The 19,171-nt window shown below is 46.1% G+C and overlaps 1 protein-coding gene across 1 annotated transcript in view; it reads left to right on the plus strand.

Moving 5' to 3' along the window:
• Nucleotides 1-19,171, plus strand: part of ANO2 (anoctamin 2) — a 162,925-nt gene that overhangs the window by 94,099 nt on the left and 49,655 nt on the right. The window contains exons 8-10 of the mRNA XM_036299040.1: nucleotides 4,637-4,692; nucleotides 5,867-5,908; nucleotides 12,459-12,523. Of these exons, the coding sequence (XP_036154933.1) occupies nucleotides 4,637-4,692; nucleotides 5,867-5,908; nucleotides 12,459-12,523 (163 nt within the window). The remainder of the gene's footprint in view (nucleotides 1-4,636; nucleotides 4,693-5,866; nucleotides 5,909-12,458; nucleotides 12,524-19,171) is intronic.

Here is a 19,171-nt window from a genome sequence, read left to right on the forward strand (position 1 = left end):
CTTACTTTTGAATTAACATTTGAGGACAAGAGGAAATAAACCACGTGGTTGTCTGGCAAGAGAGATACATACAAAGAAAGCAAATAATAAAACGGCATGATGGGAGCCACTCCAGAGAATCAGAAACAAATGACACACTCAAATCAGGAAAATTTAGGTTGGGAATAGTAATAGAGAGGCCATTTACAAAGGTGTGGATAGGGAATCTCTCTCTCTTATTTACCCCTGGAAGGGAAGGATTATGGACCAATGCACATATGATGTTCAGAGATTAAATATATTTGTGAGTTTTGTTTTTGCATGGTGGCAGTAGCATGTGAGCCATCACAGACATGGCCCAACCCCATGATGCCTCCTTAATCATTACAAAAGGCCAGCTTTCAGAGTCTGGGAGTTTACCCCATCATGGAAAGCCTTTAAAGTACACTTGACCATGGAAAGAAACCCAAACCCCCGTGATCACGTCAGAGGATGGACACCTTTCCTGTTCCTTCATGTGGAAGTCATTGTTGCCTTTTCATGGACAGAGAATTGCAGATTGATAGAGCTACATTTTCATAGACACTTTGGTGTCAGAGCATTTACACGAATATGCTTTGGGCATCTCCCCTCCCCACTCAGGAGACGATGTCTTAATTATTTTGACTGAAGCCAGACCATGTTGTGTGCTGTAAACATCTGGTTTATCATTCATGCAGCTGAACTGGTTTATATTTTGTTAGAAGAAAAGACTTTGGATTAAAGGCATTTAAGTAATTAAACACATGTCAAGACAATTTGGTGATGGGTAAATATAGTCTCTGCTCAGTGCACCGTCTGGGGGCTCTGGTTTAGATTTACGTCCGGCTGGAGTGCAGGGATGAAAGCAGCATGCTGGGTGGATTGGACCCTGTTCTGGGGGGATCAAAACCAAATGGGTTTTCAGGAGTTCAGCACCGTTCCTCTAAGAACCTGTCCTGATGGAGCAGTTTCCTTTGAGTTTGGCCTGGAAGGACTAGAGTTTAGTCCCTGTCACCCAGAGCCACTTGCAGATTTAATAAGACTCTCTCTGGGAGGCAGACCATAAACTGTGTTTTGATTTATCCTTTGTGTCCAGGAAACCAGAGATGTTTCGGAAGCTAAATGCTAGGCCTCAGGTTTGTGTTATGAGTGTGTGTTTTCAGGTACCAGTCTTGGGCCCGAGCCCGCTCTGCTCTGTCCCTTGGTCCTGACCCCATGGATGCAGAGGACCTATCTGGCTGGATCAGGCTGTGCAGAGCTGTGGTTAGTGCTGAGCAAAGAGGAAGCACAAACCTTGTCCTTTGGGAGTTACAGTTCTAACAGCAATAGGTATGAAGTACCTGGTGATTTGATGGGACTTAGAGATTAGGGAGGGTGTCCCTAGTGAGCTGTACTTGGAGCCAAGATACTGCTCTTCTCTGTGGGTAGAGGGAACACCCTCCATGCTTTCTCCCTCTCCCAGGCCCCATGTCTGGGAGTAATGGGAAAAGAGGTTGGGCATCTCTCTCCCTGGGTCTAGAACAGAGAGGAAGGACTATAGACGTGATCCTGAAGAAGAAAGCTGTGCCATTATGGCCACATGGATGGAACCAATTAACCCATTTTTGCTGAGAAGAAAGGAAAAAAAAATATGAGAATTTCAATTTTCAAAGCAGAGACTCTTTTTTTAAAAAAATGTTTGATTATTTTCTTCTTCTTTCAGATCAATTTTCATGCTTGTTTGGGGGTAGAATCTTGGTTTCTGAAGTCTGTGGGTGACCCAAGAGGCCAAAACAATTCCCATTCTTGGGTGAAGTTGTGGATGCACAGTGACTTTGCAATTTGCCTCTGCCCCCCATTCCTCTTTCTTTTATGTCCTATTCCCTCCCTCTGCTCAGCAGCCAGTGATTGGGATTGCCCATAGGACACCATCTGAAAAAGAGGAGGTCTATAGCCATAGGAGACAGAGACACATTCCATGACTGCATGTGGGGGCTCTAGTTATCTGGGTTAGGATCACATGAATCATATTGGCTCCAAGGCAAAGAACCATTTGTTGGGCTTCCTCTCTTAGGAAGTGGACTAATGAATTGGAGTTTAAAGTTTCTTCATCAGCATAGATTGCCAAAGAAAACTGAAATAGTGAGGAAGGTGGGTGCCTGTGATAAATGGAAAGTCACTGAGATAAGTTTAGCCATAGGGTGGTTATTTGTAACAACCATTATTCTTTCTGTGTTCCCAGCAGGGAACTCGGTGCTATAAATAAGAGGCAAAGATGAAAGGGGAGTGCTGTCTGATTTCAGGTACCTTGTAGACCTTTGAGGGACAGAAAAAAATTTTGCACACACAAAATTCCACAAGTGAAGCAAGCTGCCTGCTTTAGGCATGTATTGGAAAGGAAACTTTATTTGAGATGGGGGTGGGGTGCACAGCTTTCGACCTCCAATGATTTGAAATCTTTCTGAGGATCTGGCAGTAGGACCCAGGAGTTCAGGTTGTCAGCCTAATTCTCTCAGACACTCAGCTACTGTGCTCAGCAAAGCTGAGAATTAGCAGAAGAGTTCAACACCTGTTTAACTTTCCCCATGCAGTTTTGAGACTGTCTTCAGGGTGTATACTGCTGCCATGGCAACCATGGGGTGTGGGGCAGGGGGTAGACAGGGAGAGGGGAGGAGAGATTGGGTGGGGTAGTGCGTAGGGTGTGGTCTAGTTGAAGACCTACCCGCCTGTGATGCTTCAGCCTCTATCCATGTTGACAGCCCTTGTGTAGCTTTGAACTACCCTACCCCCTCCCGACGTGGGACTCCTCCCCTTGATTATTGTAGGGTGGCTTCACATTGCTGTGGTTATGGCTCTTGAACTGATTAATGATGCTCAGAGTGAAATTGTAGTCTTGCAAGTAGAACAAATCTGCAGCTCATTGAGCCTTGGGGCACCCCTCCCCCAACTCCCTTTACCCACCCTCTGATCCCCCTACTCCCCAGAGTTATTTCTGATGTTTTATGTTCATGCCAAGGAGGAAACTCAAAATCAGTAAAGGACTGGTCCTTTGGTAATGCCGCTGCACCAAACACAGCTCTCAACTCATTGGAAAATGGCCACTTCTGCTGAGTGCCCCCTGTGGCCTCTGTTCCCATTGGGCCCATGGCTGGTCTTTCTGGCATCCAGTATCCTAGAACTGAGCAAATAGGCACAAGATTTGAGGAAGGGGAGGCTGACAGAGGAGAGAGGATTGTTTAAGAGCCTTGCGATTTCTGGGCTTGTAGGTGGGGCATTGGGTAGAAATGGGAGGTGAAAAATCATGAATTTTAATGAGTAACTGTTGTTTAGATTTGTTATCCAAATCAGTCCTTTATTCAGAGCCCTGAAAATGCAGATTACTTAAGAGTTGAGATAACATATGTGTTTCCCTCCAAAACCAATTTTCTCCTCATCTCACTCCTATCTATAATCTCTTTGGAAAGAATGATTCAGGGCAGAAAGTGCATTTGAGATGAGGGAAATCACTGTGTAGCAGAGATTCCCACACGCCCCATGATTAAGTGTGCCTCCCAGCATGGCAGGATCCTCGGTGCTGGAATTGGTGAGAATAATCCCTCCCATCTGAGTCAGGCAGAACATGTAGACCACTTCATAGCTGCTGAATAAAATCATGAACGAAACAATAACCATGCCTCAATGCTGAGCACAAGGTTTTCTGTTGTGAGCATATTAGAGCTAAAGGGACAGAGGCCATTGATTCACTGAACATATATTTCATAGGCTATCGGCTGGTGGTGTTGAGATTAATAAATGAATGCCTTGTGTGGCTTTTCAAACTTTTTAGTCTCAGAGACCCTTTATACTTTTAAATCATTGAGAGTGCCCAAAGGGCTTTTGTTTAGGTGGGTTATATTGATTAATATTTATTGCATTAAAAGTTAAAACTGAAAAACTTTTAAAGCACTTGAACATGCAAACATACATTCCATCAGCTGTCATGGGATGATGTCAGCACATGTCACAAAACTGCACTGTATACTCATGAGAGAATAGGGATGAAAAAGAAAATAATACCTTAGTACTATTATAAAAAATAGTTTTGACCTTATGAACCCACTGAAAATGTCATGGGGACTCCCAGGGTTCCCCTGATCATACTTTGAGAACTACTGCCCTGCATGCCCCTACCTGAGGCAGCTCATGGTCCACAGATCAGCCACGGACAGGAATAACTACCAGTCTGTGCAGGAACAGAGTGAGTTCAGATAAAGTGCTATGGGACATATTTTTATTGATCATAATTACAGTAATTTATATAGTCATCCCTATGCTATCATTGAACATCGATATTCTCAACTGACGTTGGTGGGCATGGAGGGGGCGGTGGAGGAGAGTTATTGAGAGTTATTGGACTGGAGAGATCTGAATACGTGAGGACAGGAAGCATGTGAAGTTTGAGAGAGCCTGTCTGATATCAAAACATAACTTTGTATTTGGGAAATGAAAAAATATTGCTCTTACACTAAGAACTAAAGCTTGATAAAAACGCATATAGATTGGGAGGCCACAGAGGAGGGTACAGTGATTCTCAGCTGAGAGGTGGGTTAGGTCTTCATATGTGTCAAAAGAAACTCCTGCCCTAGAGTTATTATTTTCATCTTCCTTTCTTCCATAGGTATTAACTTTCTGATAGCAAACAATATCTATGAGGCAGCCTACCCTCTTCATGATGTAAGTACCATTTCTGTCGGCACACTTCCTGCAGGCCTAAAAAACTTGAAAACCACAGGCGACACAGTGGGCGGATATATGCGAGGCGAGGCAGGAATGAATCATGACATTAAAATACTTTGGCTGATTCTGGGCAGCTCATGACTGACCATAAGCCCCATCTTTATGATTTTTGCCAGTTGTCTGTCCAGTTATTTCCCCAAAGGCAGAATGAACTGGTTTTATTTGAGCTTTCCCTACACTCCCTGCCTTTGTTTTTGGGGAAAGTGTGAGAAGGCAGAGATGGCCTGCAAGTGGTCAAAGGGAGGAGATGTTGGAAGTGGGTGGATGGCGGTGGAAGGAAAGCCTATGGCTTGGATAATACACAACCTAGACCATCAGGTCCTTAAATAATTGAAAGTGATATTTGTATATGATAGTTTTGTGTGGATGTGAAATTCCTCGTCCTTAATATGCAAATATATACTAAGTGTCATATTTTTATTTTATTTTAACATTTTTGAAGGAAATATCTCAAAATTATTTATACTATTGTTGGGTTAAGTAAAGAAAACAGATTGTAATCAAACCTTTACTTGACTGGAAGTAATGTTATAAACATCCCATAATACAATGCAATGACAGTCTTCAAGTTGACTCATGAAGAACTTAACTGGCCCATGAATGAAATGCCCCCACGGCTGCACTATTCATTTGGTTGGTGACTTCTTTAGCACCTGTCACAGAGTCTTGCCGAGGTGGGGATCCCTGAATGCCTGAAGGAATTTCCCAGATGACAGTCTTCTTCTTACTGACATCTTTATGATGGGCATATATGAGGTTAGGTTCATTCAGTTATGGGCAGGGGTGAGCAGAACGTGGTATTGGGTAGTTTCAAGTGATAAGCCCATTTGCAGACACAAGCTGTGCCATTGCATCTGCTATGAGGAGGCACAGGCTGACCTCTGGAGCATCTGAGGGGAGTATCTGTCTGAGAAGTTGTCCATAGGAAATATTGCAAAGGTTGATGATTTAAGAAAGTGGAAGGAACATTAGTTCCTTACCATATCATGTTTTTGACCTTCCTCAAATGAGAATGAAAAAAATAGGATGATAGTAAAAAATAAAAAGAAAGTATTTTCTCTATTACTAACAGTTCCATGGGCTTTATTTAGCACTTCTTTCCCTCCTACAGGGTGAATATGATAGTCCAGGGGATGACATGAATGACAGAAAGGTAAGCTGGCTTTATGCTGCACTGAATGCTTGAGCATGGAAGACCATGGATGGGTGTGGAACTAGATAGAAGTGTCCTAAATGTTTGATTTATCTGCTTATATATTTTTCAGTAGTCCTTCCACTGCTCCCTGCCCTCTAGCCACTTGGAAATGTGAGGGCCATTTCTGGTCATTGGCATAATTGTGTGTATGGGGGTTCTGCTGGTATGATGTGCCTGATGGGCAAGCTAGGGTAACCCTCTCACACAAAAGCATTATCCCATTTCCTGATGACAAGAAGGCCTTAACTGAGAAACACTGGAAGTCCAAATTCCTTAATTTATAGATGGGGAAACTGATGCAGAGAAAGACTTTGCACCTTACCTGTGACAACACTGCCATAGTAAACAGAAACAGGGCTTGGGACACCTCCGACTCTTGAATCCTGCTAAAAAATTATTATTTTCCATGTCATTATCTTTTTTGGGGCTCATCTTTAAGTTCTCCTTCTTATCCTCTAGGCAGATAAGTGGGGTATTAGCCATTCCCAAATTTCAGATAAGAAATCTGAGGGAGAGGGATGCTCATTCACGCTGTGTATTCCAGCAGCTAGGAATTAGAGGTTATTTTTAATATAATTAGTTAGGGGAGGGAAAACTTCCCTTTGGAAGGATCTCTCCTATGCCAATCACAGCTCCTGACTGGACAATTCTCTTCCCAGCCACTCACTTAGATCCCATTTCTTCTGCTTGTCGATACTCTGGGCATGTGGGTGTGCCCGCTTCCCTGCCATGGCTTGGCAGGCTAAGGATCACTCAGCCTCATTAACTAGCCCATGAATGAAATGCCCCATCTGGCTGTCAACCCCCCCACCCCCCAATGCCATCCTCCCACACAGTTTTCCCCACCCTGCAGCAACTCTGGTGAGCAGAGGAGGGTGGGCAGTAGGGGTGAAGAATTGAAGCCCAAGAAGTTACCCCCACCACAATGTTGTCTGGAAAATCATTCATCCCCCAAGTTGCATTTAGAGCAGCCTTCTTTTTATCCTGCCTATTAGTCCCTGTTATGAAGTGTTAAGTATTAAAAACATAAAAGGTCTTTTCCAGAAATACTGCTGTGATTGCTTACACATGTCCCTTCTCTGCCTGCCCAGGGAATCTGCTCTAGTATTTCGATGTCTTAACCTCATCTGTTTTCTATCTGATGCTAATAGTCTCGGTGTTTAATTTCCTGAAAAGTCCCGGATCAGATTTAAAGGAAAAGGAGGAAGCATTTCGCCCCACATCTCACCTCGCTCACCCCAATCATTTTTTTGTCCTCCCACTCTCTATTTTCACATTCCTCCCCTTTAAAGAGTGATCACTACTGATGTCCACCTAGGAAACCTCCTGCTGGGTGGGTGGTGACCCAGTTTGTATAGGTAGAGCACTTTATAGGAACACTAGAGGCCTGGTGCATGAAATTCATGCACAGGGGGGCAGGGGTCCTTCAGCCTGGCCTGCACCCTCTCCAATCTGAGACCCCTCGGGGGATGTCCGACTGCCCTCTCACAATCCTGGACCACTGACTCCTAACCGCTCACTTGCCTGCCTGCCTGATTACCCCTAACCACTCTGCCTGTTGGCCTGATGCCCCTAACGGCTCCCCTGCTAGCCTGATTGCCCCCTAACTGCTTCCCTGCTGACCTGATCACCCCTTAACTGCCCTCCCCTGTTGAACCTGATTGCCCCCTAACTGTCCTCCCCTGCCAGCCTGATTGCCCCCTAACTGCCCTCTTCTGCCTGCCTGATCACCCCTAATCTCCTCTGCCTCGGCCTCCGTCACTGTGGCTTTGTCCGGAAGGACATCTGGAAGAAGATGTCTGGTCTAATTAGCATATTACCCTTTTATTAGTATAGATTCCAGATCAGGATCACACAGCAATTCATGGGATAAATCAGCCAGCCCTCTCTTATCTGTACAGAGGCAGAGAGAAGCAAATTATAAACTATCCAAAATATATGTACATTTGTCTTTGCAATGATATATTATTATTAACAACAAAACCTTTTAACAAAACATTTTCCTCCCAGGAAATGTTTTTCTTAGGCCAATAGAATTATTCCTAGTGCATAACCCAACTGGTCGATTGGGTAGAATCTGGGAGGCAGGGAGAAATCCACCAGGATGGAGAGGCATTCTGGTGCATAATTCCCAAAGTTTACATCAAAAGGATGCTCAGCAAAGGTGGACCAGTGTCTTCGAAAGACAATAGGCTTTTTTCTCGTGGCTTTCCCTTGGGTTTGCTGGCAAGTCCTGGTGTCTTTGTTTTCCTCTAGGAAACAAAGGGTCATGTTAGGGAAGTACATGTGTTGGGGGAAAAGAGAAACCATGAGTGAGAGTGAAGCTTTTTTCTGTCCATTTGGGTTGGGAAACATACCCAGCAAGGTGAGGAAACTGGTTTCAATGTCCAAAAACATTTGTCAAGTCAGGACTAAAACCTCAGTGTCAAAATTCCAGCCAGAGCCCTGTATCTGGGTGGACACAGTTTCTTTTACATGGTGAGGGGAAATCTGACCATGGTTCTGGGTTCCTGCCTATCGTTTCAGTGGTTTATGGTAGTGCCTAAAGGTAATCTAAAGAGGAAAGAGCCAACCCCTTGAATATGTGCAGTACATTTATTTGTTTTTATTACATTGTAATGGTCTATTGTCCATTGAGAGGGCTGCAGGAAGATTTTGGTTGAAGGCAAGGGAGAACCCTTGAATTTGGTGCTGAAGGACGTGGGTAAGTGTTGGAAGTTGCAATGTGGGATGGCCTCTTTGAGGATAACTTGCAAGAGCATCTCAAAATGCCCATCCTGCCAGTAGCTGGATGTTCTCCTTCACTCTGCCCTGCAATTTGTGCCTATTCCCATGATCTCCCTGAGGCCCAGGATTCCTGTAGGCAGATTCCAGGCAAGCCCAGAGGCCCCTGAGAATACAAACTCTTTCCATTCCAGCTGGCCTCAAGCAGTTGTGCAATCTCTATAGACTCAGCCACAGCCAGCACCTGGAGGGCTCTCTCTCTCTAATCCTGGAGGATAATTAAAAAGAGACTCCTCCCTCTGGAGCACAGGGGCTTCCCACCTTTCTAGAAAGCAGGACAGCAGGAAGAGGGAGCAGTGTGGATGTGGATGGGTAGCCCCTGGCCACTAGCAACTACCTAATTCCACATTAGCCAGACCTGCCTGGTTTTCTCAAGCATCCCATTGAGGTGACGACCATTAGCATCTTCTGAGGGCTGTCTAACCCACTGGCTCCTGGTGGCTCCCACCCACTTACAGAGGGAACCCAAAGCACAGCACTGGAATGATTTTAAACCCTTGGTCCTGGATTTTCCAGCTTTTGGTAATGATTGTTTTCTCTAGTGGACAGTTATAAGTGACTCACTAAAAGGTGTATAAAGAGAGTCAGTCTGTCTTTTTGATAAAAAAGTTACTTTTCTTGTTTTCACTTCATTTCTTAGTTTCACTTGAGGATTAATTTTCCAATCCTGCACAGCTCTCATTGTACTATTAAAGGAAAAGACCTAGATAGTTGAAGTGACTTGCCAAAAAATTCAAACACGTCATTGCTGGGTCTGGGTATAGGATTCCATTCTCTCCCATTTAGGTCCACTCTGTCCCATGCATGCCTCTCAGTTGGCCACAGCTGGCATCTTTCTGCCTGTTGCAGATGCAGGCTGCTCTCTGAGGAGCTTGTGGCCTGAGAGGAGGCCACAAGTTTCAAACATCTTGTTGTGCTCTGGCATTGTGAATGGTTTTAACAGTTGGGTTCCTTTATAGTCTCAAGAAATACTTAAACCAACTGATCCACTGTCAAACGTAATCCCTAGGGAGCCTGTGGGCCACTTGTATGGTGTGATCAATCAGATGGTATGGCCTCTAGGGGAGCTGTTACTTCCTGCCTTAAAGGCTTGGGGTCACACCAACATGCCTGGAATTTCACCCAGGGCCCCTGAAATAAGGCCCTGTCCACTGAGAAGGAGCTGCAGATCTTCCTTCAGGCTTGGCCAATGGGTGTAGAGGACATGCTGGAGCTCTAAGAGAGGAAGCGAATTTGCCAAAAGCTTCATTAGGAAATTCAAGATTATGCAAGTTTAAAGGGATTATCTCAATTTACTGTGGTTGTCCTTCTGAACTTCCCTCACACCACTCTAATCCCCATGGACAGAGACCCCAAAGCATGCCACCCTTCACCCTGACTGGGACCCTGGAACCTGGGATTTAGCATGGCCCACTTGGTCTCTAATTATGTGTGATTAAATGTTTGTGGAGGTAGGGTGGTCGGCAAACCGCGGCTCGAGAGCCACATGCGGCTCTTAGTCCCCTTGAGTGTGGCTCTTCCAAAAAATACCACGTGCGGGCACGCATGTACAGTGCGATTGAAACTTCGTGGCCCATGAGCAGAAGTTGGTATTTTGTGGAAGAGCCGGTATTTTGTGGAAGAGCCACACTCAAGGGGCCAAAGAGCTGCATGTGGCTCGCGAGCCGCGGTTTGCCAAGCCCCAGTTTGCCGACAATATTCTCCACCCTCTCCCTACCTCTCCTGTAAGGATGTATGAACTGGCTTGGGTGAGCCACATGGGTGTCCAGGCCCCCAATTTGCTGCTCTGTAGCTCTAACTTTTCTGCAGGGGTTGCCTAATAATCTGCTCCTCTGTGTCCATCTAGCCTATTTGCATGGAACTCAAACAGCTCTCTTGACTCATCCTCATCTATATCCATAAACTATGGATACAGCTCTGTGCTTAGAGCAGAGGTCCTCAAACTACGGCCCGCGGGCCACATGCGGCCCACCGAAAACATTTATCCGGCCCGCTGGGTGTTTTTGCCGCCACTGCCTGTCCTGCTTAGCAGCCGACTCGTCCCAGGCCCGCAGTGCACATGTGTGGAATGTCTGAGGGACAGTGAACTGGCCCCCTGTTTAAAAAGTTTGAGGACCTCTGGCTTAGAGGGTACCACACTGATAAAGGGACTTTCTGGAGGTTTCTGATAGCAGGTCTGGGATCCAACAAGGGATAAGGTCTGTGAGCTTGGCTCTCAGTTTGGGCCTGAGCCAACTGGGCCATCTTGACTTTTTGGAGTATTTTTAGTGGTTCCCTCCAGGGCGGTGACAGGTAAGTGTTCTCAGGCTCAGGTTTTGGCTGGACAGGTGACTTGGAGAGGAATTTTCTCTAGAGGGCAGAGCCCTTGAGGCAGGTAGTGATGTGCCTCAGCCCTCAAGGGAGGACTTGCCTGCATTTCCTGACGCAGGCTGGTCTCCCTTTGGGCCACAAATGATGTCACTGTGACAACCAGGTGCTGGTGAGTCCAGAGTTTGCACTGGGGAGAGTGAATAAAAGCCCAGGGCAGTAGAAATGCCTAAGATGAGGGGGAGAAGAAGAAGTAAAAGTAACAGTAAGATTAGTAGGTGGCACCTGCCTAGAATGAGCATAGTCCAAGCTCATGAATTCAGATCTTCCTGTGCTCATTATTCACATTGCCACCCCTTTTTTGTGTCTTGGTTTGCTACTTTGAACAGGGTAGTGACTATGGGTGCAGTTTGTTCTACCCGGATCTGTGTAGTTTCTGGTTCTATTTTTTGGTTGTTGGAAGAGTTTCTGACAATAAAAGTCTATAGCCACTAAGTAGTAATGCCCATTCTTGTTGAAGTTTTCATATCATGTCTTTAAAGACACTTAGGTGAAAGGATGGCTTCCTGGAGGGTGTATGTTGAACTGGATATACAAAGTACCCAGTAGGAGCAGCTTTTCCTTGACAGAATTCCAGGTGAATTTTGTGTGATGTATAAGGAGATATGATGTATAAGGAGAATAAAGAACATAACAAGGTAGTAACTGTGTTATAAGTCTGTCAATTCTAAACAATTAATTTGATTCTGTGCTAGTATCTGTTCAGCATGGCCAACTAGGTGATGTCTAGTGATGCTTTGTTACCAAATTACTTCATTTACCTGTGGATGACTTGTGAGGCTTGCTGGCCAAGTATTTGACACTAAAATGTGGTTTGCCCTTGGGACTGATACATAAGTTTGTCCACATGCCAGTTCTGCTAAAGTTGCTGTGGAAACATCTCAAGATGGATGGCCTGATATGTTTGGTGCATTATTTTCTCCCTTATCCTCTAGAATACATTCCAGTGTCTGCACAGTGCCTGGTATATAGTATACGTTCAATTAATACTTGTTAAATGAGTGAATAAAAGAATGTCAGGGCTCATTTTGTTGGACTAAGCAAGACAAAGGAATAATGAAAGAAAGATGATGATGGCTAGGTGTAGCATTACCTTGGAGTGTGACAAAGGTCACCTTTATTTTCTGGGGAAGAAGTCAGCTTCTATAGCCTTCTGCCTTAGGACATCTCCCTTGTGGATGTCTCATGAGAACTGTCCTAGAAGCTGGACTTTGAAATTCAATTTTGACTTGCTAGTCATCCAAATGAAGCCATTGGGGTGCTTTGGGGGTAAAATCTTGACTTGCTAGGTTAGACAAAGGTGAACAGTTGCTCCCTCCACCCCCCTCTAATCTGTTTCCCTATTTTTCTTGTTTAGCTGCTGTATCAAGAATGGGCACGCTATGGAGTGTTTTATAAGTTTCAACCTATTGACCTCATCAGGTAAGACGTGGGAGAAAATTCTTGGGAAGACTCTAGAGATGCAAATCCTGAAATATATCTGTGAATCCCATTAGCTTTTGGAGACCATTGGTCAAGCAGAGAAATCTGCTTTGCTAAGTTGAATTATTTCCCTGCTGTGTTTTATGGATAGGGAAGCAGCTCAGGGGCAGGGAGAAAAATGGAGGCTGTGTGAGCAACAGATAATGTAGATGGATGTACCATGACTTCCATCTTGAGGTCCTTCAGCACTATGGTCAGTCCCTGCCTGCTCTTGTGTGTGTGTGTGTGTGTGTGTGTGTGTGTGTGTGTGTGTGTGTAGGGGGAGAGGGGGAACAAATGGAATTATACTTCTTATTATTGTCCTAAAGAAGGATCTTACTGAAGCAGATCCTTGGGTTATGCCCAAGTAATCATGGTGTTGACCAAAAAAAGGGAAGACCTGGAATAAGCTGGCTACCCTGAGAGGTAATATGGGCTTTTTATGGCTTCTCCAAATTAGAAGGGGGGAGAGACTGGGCCCTGGAATCACTTCCTTCAGCACTGCCCCTACAATGATGTCCTGTTACCTTGAGGATTTCCCCAGCTTCCATAGAACATTGGTGAAGAGTTCTTTTAAAGAACATATTAGAATGCAGTAAGTCTGACTAGCATAAAATGGGATGAGGGTTCTAGAAACTCAGTGTGTTCTTAGAGTTCAGCCTCTTTCCAAGCTGGATTATTGGGAGACAACACCTTCAAATGGGAAAGCACTGGGATGAGTCTGGAGACTGGGTTCTCTCTCAGGCCCAGCCACTCCGGGCTCTATGTTGCTTTGGGCAAGTAATGCTGCTCTTTGGTCTTCAGGATCCTGGTTGCCCTAAAATGGGAGGCTGAACTGAGGGATCTGTGAGGAAATTTGGTAGAGTATGCTTATTTGGAAAAGAGGACGCTCGGCCTAGGACTCTCGGCCTATTTGAAATAATGGACTCACTGCCACAGCATCACTGTGGTTCTTCTAATGAACTAATTAATCAGCATGCAAACACAGAGAATGTTCCTGGCTGATTGCCCTGGGCTGGGACTCTAAAGGGGGCAGCAGCCAGAAGGATTGAGTCCAGAGGGAGAAATTCCAGCTGCTTCTTGGAAGAAGAAAGCAGCCCGGGGCCATAGTTTGGGCAGGTTCACTTCCCACATGGAGCTGTGAGGGCCTTTCCAGGGAACTGGGAGCTTGGCTGGACGTCTCTTGACAACAGGTGTTTGTTTCAGCTGAAGACTGTTAACCAAAGTGCTTGGGTCAGGAAGCAGGGCCACTGGGTGCCTGTGACCAAGGCTCCCTCCCCCAGCACCTCCCAGGGCCCGCCTGCCTTTCATGAGGCACAGGCCACCTAGACTGTTCTCTGGGCCACACCAAGGCTGCTTCCTCCATGCCTGGTGGGCTTTGATCTTCCTCTCTGCATCTCAAGTGGCCACCCACTCTGTCGCCTGTTTTCTCCAACTACTCATTTGTTTTTTTCAAAATATGATTAAAAAATAAAAATGCTCCTTACTAGCGAGCCCTATCTGTGCCCCTGAGACTTCAGGTGACTGGCCGCCAGCTAAGTGGGAAATGGCTCCAATATGCACTCAGTTTTGGCCACCAAAGCAGCCTCACCTGCAGGGGAAGAATTGCCTTTGGAGCAGAGCCCTGCTCTGGGGCCTGGCGGTTCCTGAGCACAGAAAGCTCAAATGTGTCTAGACGGGGCACGATGCACTACGGAGCTGGAGGCTGGCCACTGCTCCTCACGGATCAGATGGCTGGGGAGCTCCCACAGTCCTGGGCTAGGCTAGCGGCTTGGCCAGAGGGAGGAAGGCTGCACCTCAGGCATCTCTCAGATACTGGCTGGAGGGAAGGGACACTGGGTAGTGTGTGTGGGGAGTTGTCTACCCTGTAATATAAGGAACTCTCTGACCTCCTGGGGCTGCTGGAAAGAGAGAGAGTGACAGTAGTAGGGAGAGGGGAGAAGGACAGGAGCATTAAGGGCAAAGGTGGGTAAGCAGAGACAGGAAAGCCAAGAAAAGGCAGCTGAAGGGCTTCTAAAGAGACAACTGGGGTGGAGGAGTGGGGAACAGCTACCCATACTCTGCAGACACCACCCTAAACTCATTTCACACTTTCTTCCAAATGGCCCATTTCACTTTCTCTGACTCTGTCAAAGTCACCTTCTTCTTCCTCTCGTCTGCCCTCTTTCTGACACCACACCCCCGGCGCTTCCTCAGCATCATTTCTCTCTGCCTCCATCACTTCTCCATCTTTCCTGCTACCACCTGTCAGAGCTGCCTGTGGCTGCCTTCCTGGAGCCACTGTGGCCTCACACTGTGATGAGGCTGTTCCATTACTACTTCCTAATGTGAATTGTACCCTCGTGGTGCCTCACATAGAAATTGCACCCATATGGTCTGTGTTGAAAGATGGACAGAGGCAGGGAGTCTGATACAAGCTGAGTATAATTCAGGCGAAAGTCTAGCAGAGCTATTTCCCACCTATTTCCTTGGGTACTCAGCTCCGTGTTTAGCATTGAGCTTCTGCTCTTCCTGAGAAACCCCAGTGTGCCCCTCGCCCCCATGCCAGTCCTTTGGAACATCCTAAAGCACTAAGAGCTCAGTGGGGGTGGGAGATCTGTTTACAATGTTTGAAGGCCTTCTTCTGCAGGTCTTCAAGCCTGAACTTGATATTTGGGGTTAGAGCAGCCGTGGGCAAACTACGGCCCATGGGCCAGATCCGGCCCGTTTGAAATGAACAAAACTAAAAAAAAAAAGACCATACCCTTTTATGTAATGATGTGTACTTTGAATTTATATTAGTTCACACAAACACTCCATCCATGCTTTTGTTCCAGCCCTCCGGTCCAGTTTAAGAACCCATTGTGGCACTCGAGTCAAAAAGTTTGCCCACCCCTGGGTTAGAGGCTCCTCTCCCAGGTGGTAAAAGTGGGCAGAGGGGAGGCAAGACACCTGCACTCCTGGCCCCTGCCTCCTCCTCTTGCACCTTCAGGCATGCCCAGCAGGCTGCACTGTGAGACTGCTGATGTGTCTCTCCAGCCCAACTGGGATTTCCACCTTTGCTCTAGAAACCTCTGGGCCTGCAGGCCTGAGTGAGTGGAGTATATGTGTGTGTGTGTGTGTGTGTGTGTGTGTGTGTGTGTGTGTGTAAGAGTTGCCTGGAAAGTTCCCCGGGAAGGTATCCAGCAAGGACCCACTCCCAGTAGATTCTTCTGGGGACATCCAGCCAGCAGCACTTGTGCCCTGGCAGAAATGTGGTTTGTGATTAAGACAATGAGGGACAGGATGTCTTAGCCGGAGGGAAGCAGCTTTTCCAGTTCTTTAGGAGCCGCATGAGGGGCCTTGCTGCCAGGGGAGTAGGTTTCTGCCTGCACTGCTCTGGGTTAACACCCCAATATCCCAGGAAGGAAACAGCCTGGATTTCCTGGGGAATCTGGGGGTCAGGGGCCCTCTGGGTTTGTACAGATGTGATCCACTGTTCATCAGGAACATGACCTGTCTTTTCACTAGAATTAATGTCTGCTCACAGGCTGATTTTCTTAGCTTGGAAGTTTTGATATGGGTGAGACAAAACAGACTTTAAACATCTGAGTTTGATTTAGCTTCTAACTATACTTGCTGAAGTTTATGTACAAAATGTTTATTTTTAAGCATCTGCCACTGCATGAGGAAGAGAGGGGTTTACAAGCCTACTAGGCTCAAGGGATTGCTGCCCGTTAACTTTGGGAAATTCACCAAGGAGGTTATTCATGGGCAGCACACTGAATCAGGAGAAGGCTAAGTGGCTGTCACTCACTCATTCCCATCTCTTTTAGGGAAGCCCACTTCAAGAGTGAGGCTTCCTAAAAATCAGGCCGTGGGCATGAAACCTGTCCTTGGGGCAGCTCTGACGTTCCCTTAGAAATGTTCTGGTATAAGCCCATCTGGTATGGTTCAGTGGTTGAGTGTTGACCCATGAACCAGGAGGTCACAGTTCGATTCCCTATCAGGGCACATGCCTGGGTTTCAGACTTGATCTCTAGTAGGGAACATGCAAGAGGCAGCTGATCGATGATTCTCTCTCATCATTGATGTTTCTATCCCTCTCTCCCTCTCCCTTCCTCTCTCTGAAATCAATAAAAACATATTTTTTAAAAAATGTTCTGGCTTGAAGCTTTGAGACATGAACACTTCCACAACAACCTGAGGGGTCATACCATCACAAGAGCCTTTGGGCATCATCTGTGGAGAGCAAGAGTGATATGTGCCCCCCCCTCTTGGCACATCTCTACCATTTTAGACTCCCAACCCTCTCCAGCCCTGCCCTTAGGGAGCCTGTCCAGGATCCTGGCATCACAGGAATTAGCTAGCCCTCCTCCTACTGCAAGGCAGATGTCCTTTTCCTTGCCAGAGTTCTCATCCACAAGAAGGCTGTGTGATTTGATCCATCCTTCTTGGTCAGTCTCTAGGCCCTACCCCAATCCAACCCCTCTAGGAGGGAGATAGGGAGCCACATTCTTTCTTAGGAGGCTTCTCAGCAGGCCAGGCTGGTTTAGGGGTGGGAATGGAGAGGAAACAATGTTAATCCACCTGTGATTAATTATTTCCTGAGCCCTGCTGCCTCCTCCTTGATCCTTCCTTGGGATTTATAAAGGCCATTCAGCCCAATGCAATAAATATTTACTGACACTTACGATGAGCAAAGTCTCTGTGCTCAGAAACATGGGTGGTGTAGCAATAAATAAGGTGAAATTTGTGCCCTAAGGATCTAGCAGTTATGTAGGAAGACAGGCATGTGCAAGAGAGGATGAAGTGAGGGCTTTTAAGGATATGAGTATAAACATGATAGTACATGACAACAGAAGAAGAGTAATTGCTATTAGCAGAATAAGGGAAGACTTTCTGGAAGAGGTGGCACTTGAATTAGAGTGTTGCTTTTTGAAGGACTGAGGTTAAAGGCCCTGAATGTGTCTTCATTGCCAGCCTGGGCTGCCCTGTGTATGGATTTCTTGTTTCTTGTTTAGCTTGATACTCATGGCCAGAAATCACACTGACCTTAAAGCCCAATCCTTCCTGCCTGTTGATTGGGAATGGTACTTGATTTGCAAATCTCACCTGTATGAATTTCATGCCAGCCTGATCCATGCACCTTGATTTGCCCTATAGGTTAGCAGAGAATCCAGAGTTGGAATCGAGGGTGAGGCTGGATCTAAGAGAAGAGGCTAAGGAAATGTGAAGTGGGGGATTAGCACATGTGGCGGGTATTTACACAGGCCTCAGCAGTTGAAGTATTGGACTTAGCTGGGAAGTATTTTCAGGCTGGAAAGAAATCTCTTATGGCTCTGAAGATTATTTTTCTTTTGTCTCTGAGAATGTGGGAGCATAATAGACAGAGAAAAGCAGATAGTAGCTGCTTCAGACCAGGCAGAAACAAGGATAACAGTGTTCTGGCCATTTGACAGATCAGAAAAATACGCCAGGCTGGTTATTAAATCTAACTGTGAAGTAGCTCTATCCTACTCTTCTTCCTCTCTTGTGCCCCACTGAGTGTCACTCCCTTCTCGTTTGCACCTTCCCGGAAGTTGTGGCCTGTGGCTGGTCAGTTGACTTGGACTAGGAATATGGTGCTCTTAGCTCCAGTCCAAGACTGCACCCAAAGGCCATCTAGGTCTTCTGAGCTGGGCCTCCGGAGCCTCAGAACAACTTTCTATAGATGGCGATTCTTGTTAGATCAAACTTTTAACCTTCCTTCCTGTAGTATCAGCCATATGGTGCAGATTTTGGGTCCCAAGACCTCAGGTAGCTGCACATGTTCCCATAGCCTCCCGGAATTGCAAGGGTAGAGCAGGGAAGGAAAGAGTTACCTGGCTCACCAGCTCACTGCTTCCTTGACTACTTATGTCATGCCCTGTTTCCCAAGGAGGATCAGAAGCTGATATTAGTTTGAAAATACATGACAAGCTTTATATTTCATATCTCCTTGGCCCTTGTGTGCAATAAATTCTCAGTACCCAGTAACCCAGGGATCAAACCATAGCATCACAGAGGTGGGATGAACTTAGAGGTCAGCCAGCTCAGTGCCTGGCCCTGGAATGAAGGCATGAAGAGTTCCTCTCACTGCATATTTATTTAACCAATGCTCAGCCTCTGCTTGACTTTTCTTATAGTAGGGAGCGCTTTGCCTCACAGACAGCTTGTTTGTCTGTTGGACATTTCTAGCTTTGACAAATAGTCATGGAGCCAGAACAAAAACTCTGCTGACTTCCTCCCTTTTGCACCAGTTTTGCTCCTTGTAGCTCCAGGAACAAAAGTACCCTGTCATGTAGTTCAGTCCTTAAGTTATTTGAAAATAGCAATTATATCAGTAACAGTCCTCAAATACCTAAGTGTTCTTTCCTCTGCACAAAACACTCCTGGACCTGTCTGCATGTCCTCATATGACATGGGCTCTTCACATAACCTCATCGTCATGATCACCCTCTTCTGGACTCACTTGCCTGGGGAACTCAGAGCAGGGCCCTTCCACACACCTCACTTGTGTAGTTAAACCAACACAGATTTTGCAGTGACCATATGTCAGACACTGGGGGTATGAAACTGAATTAAGCATGACTCCATTTTCAAGGAGCTTAAGTTCAAAGTCAAATCTCC

Source organism: Myotis myotis, unplaced genomic scaffold (genome assembly GCF_014108235.1).
Source record: "Myotis myotis isolate mMyoMyo1 unplaced genomic scaffold, mMyoMyo1.p scaffold_m19_p_3, whole genome shotgun sequence".
Lineage (NCBI taxonomy): Eukaryota > Metazoa > Chordata > Mammalia > Chiroptera > Vespertilionidae > Myotis > Myotis myotis.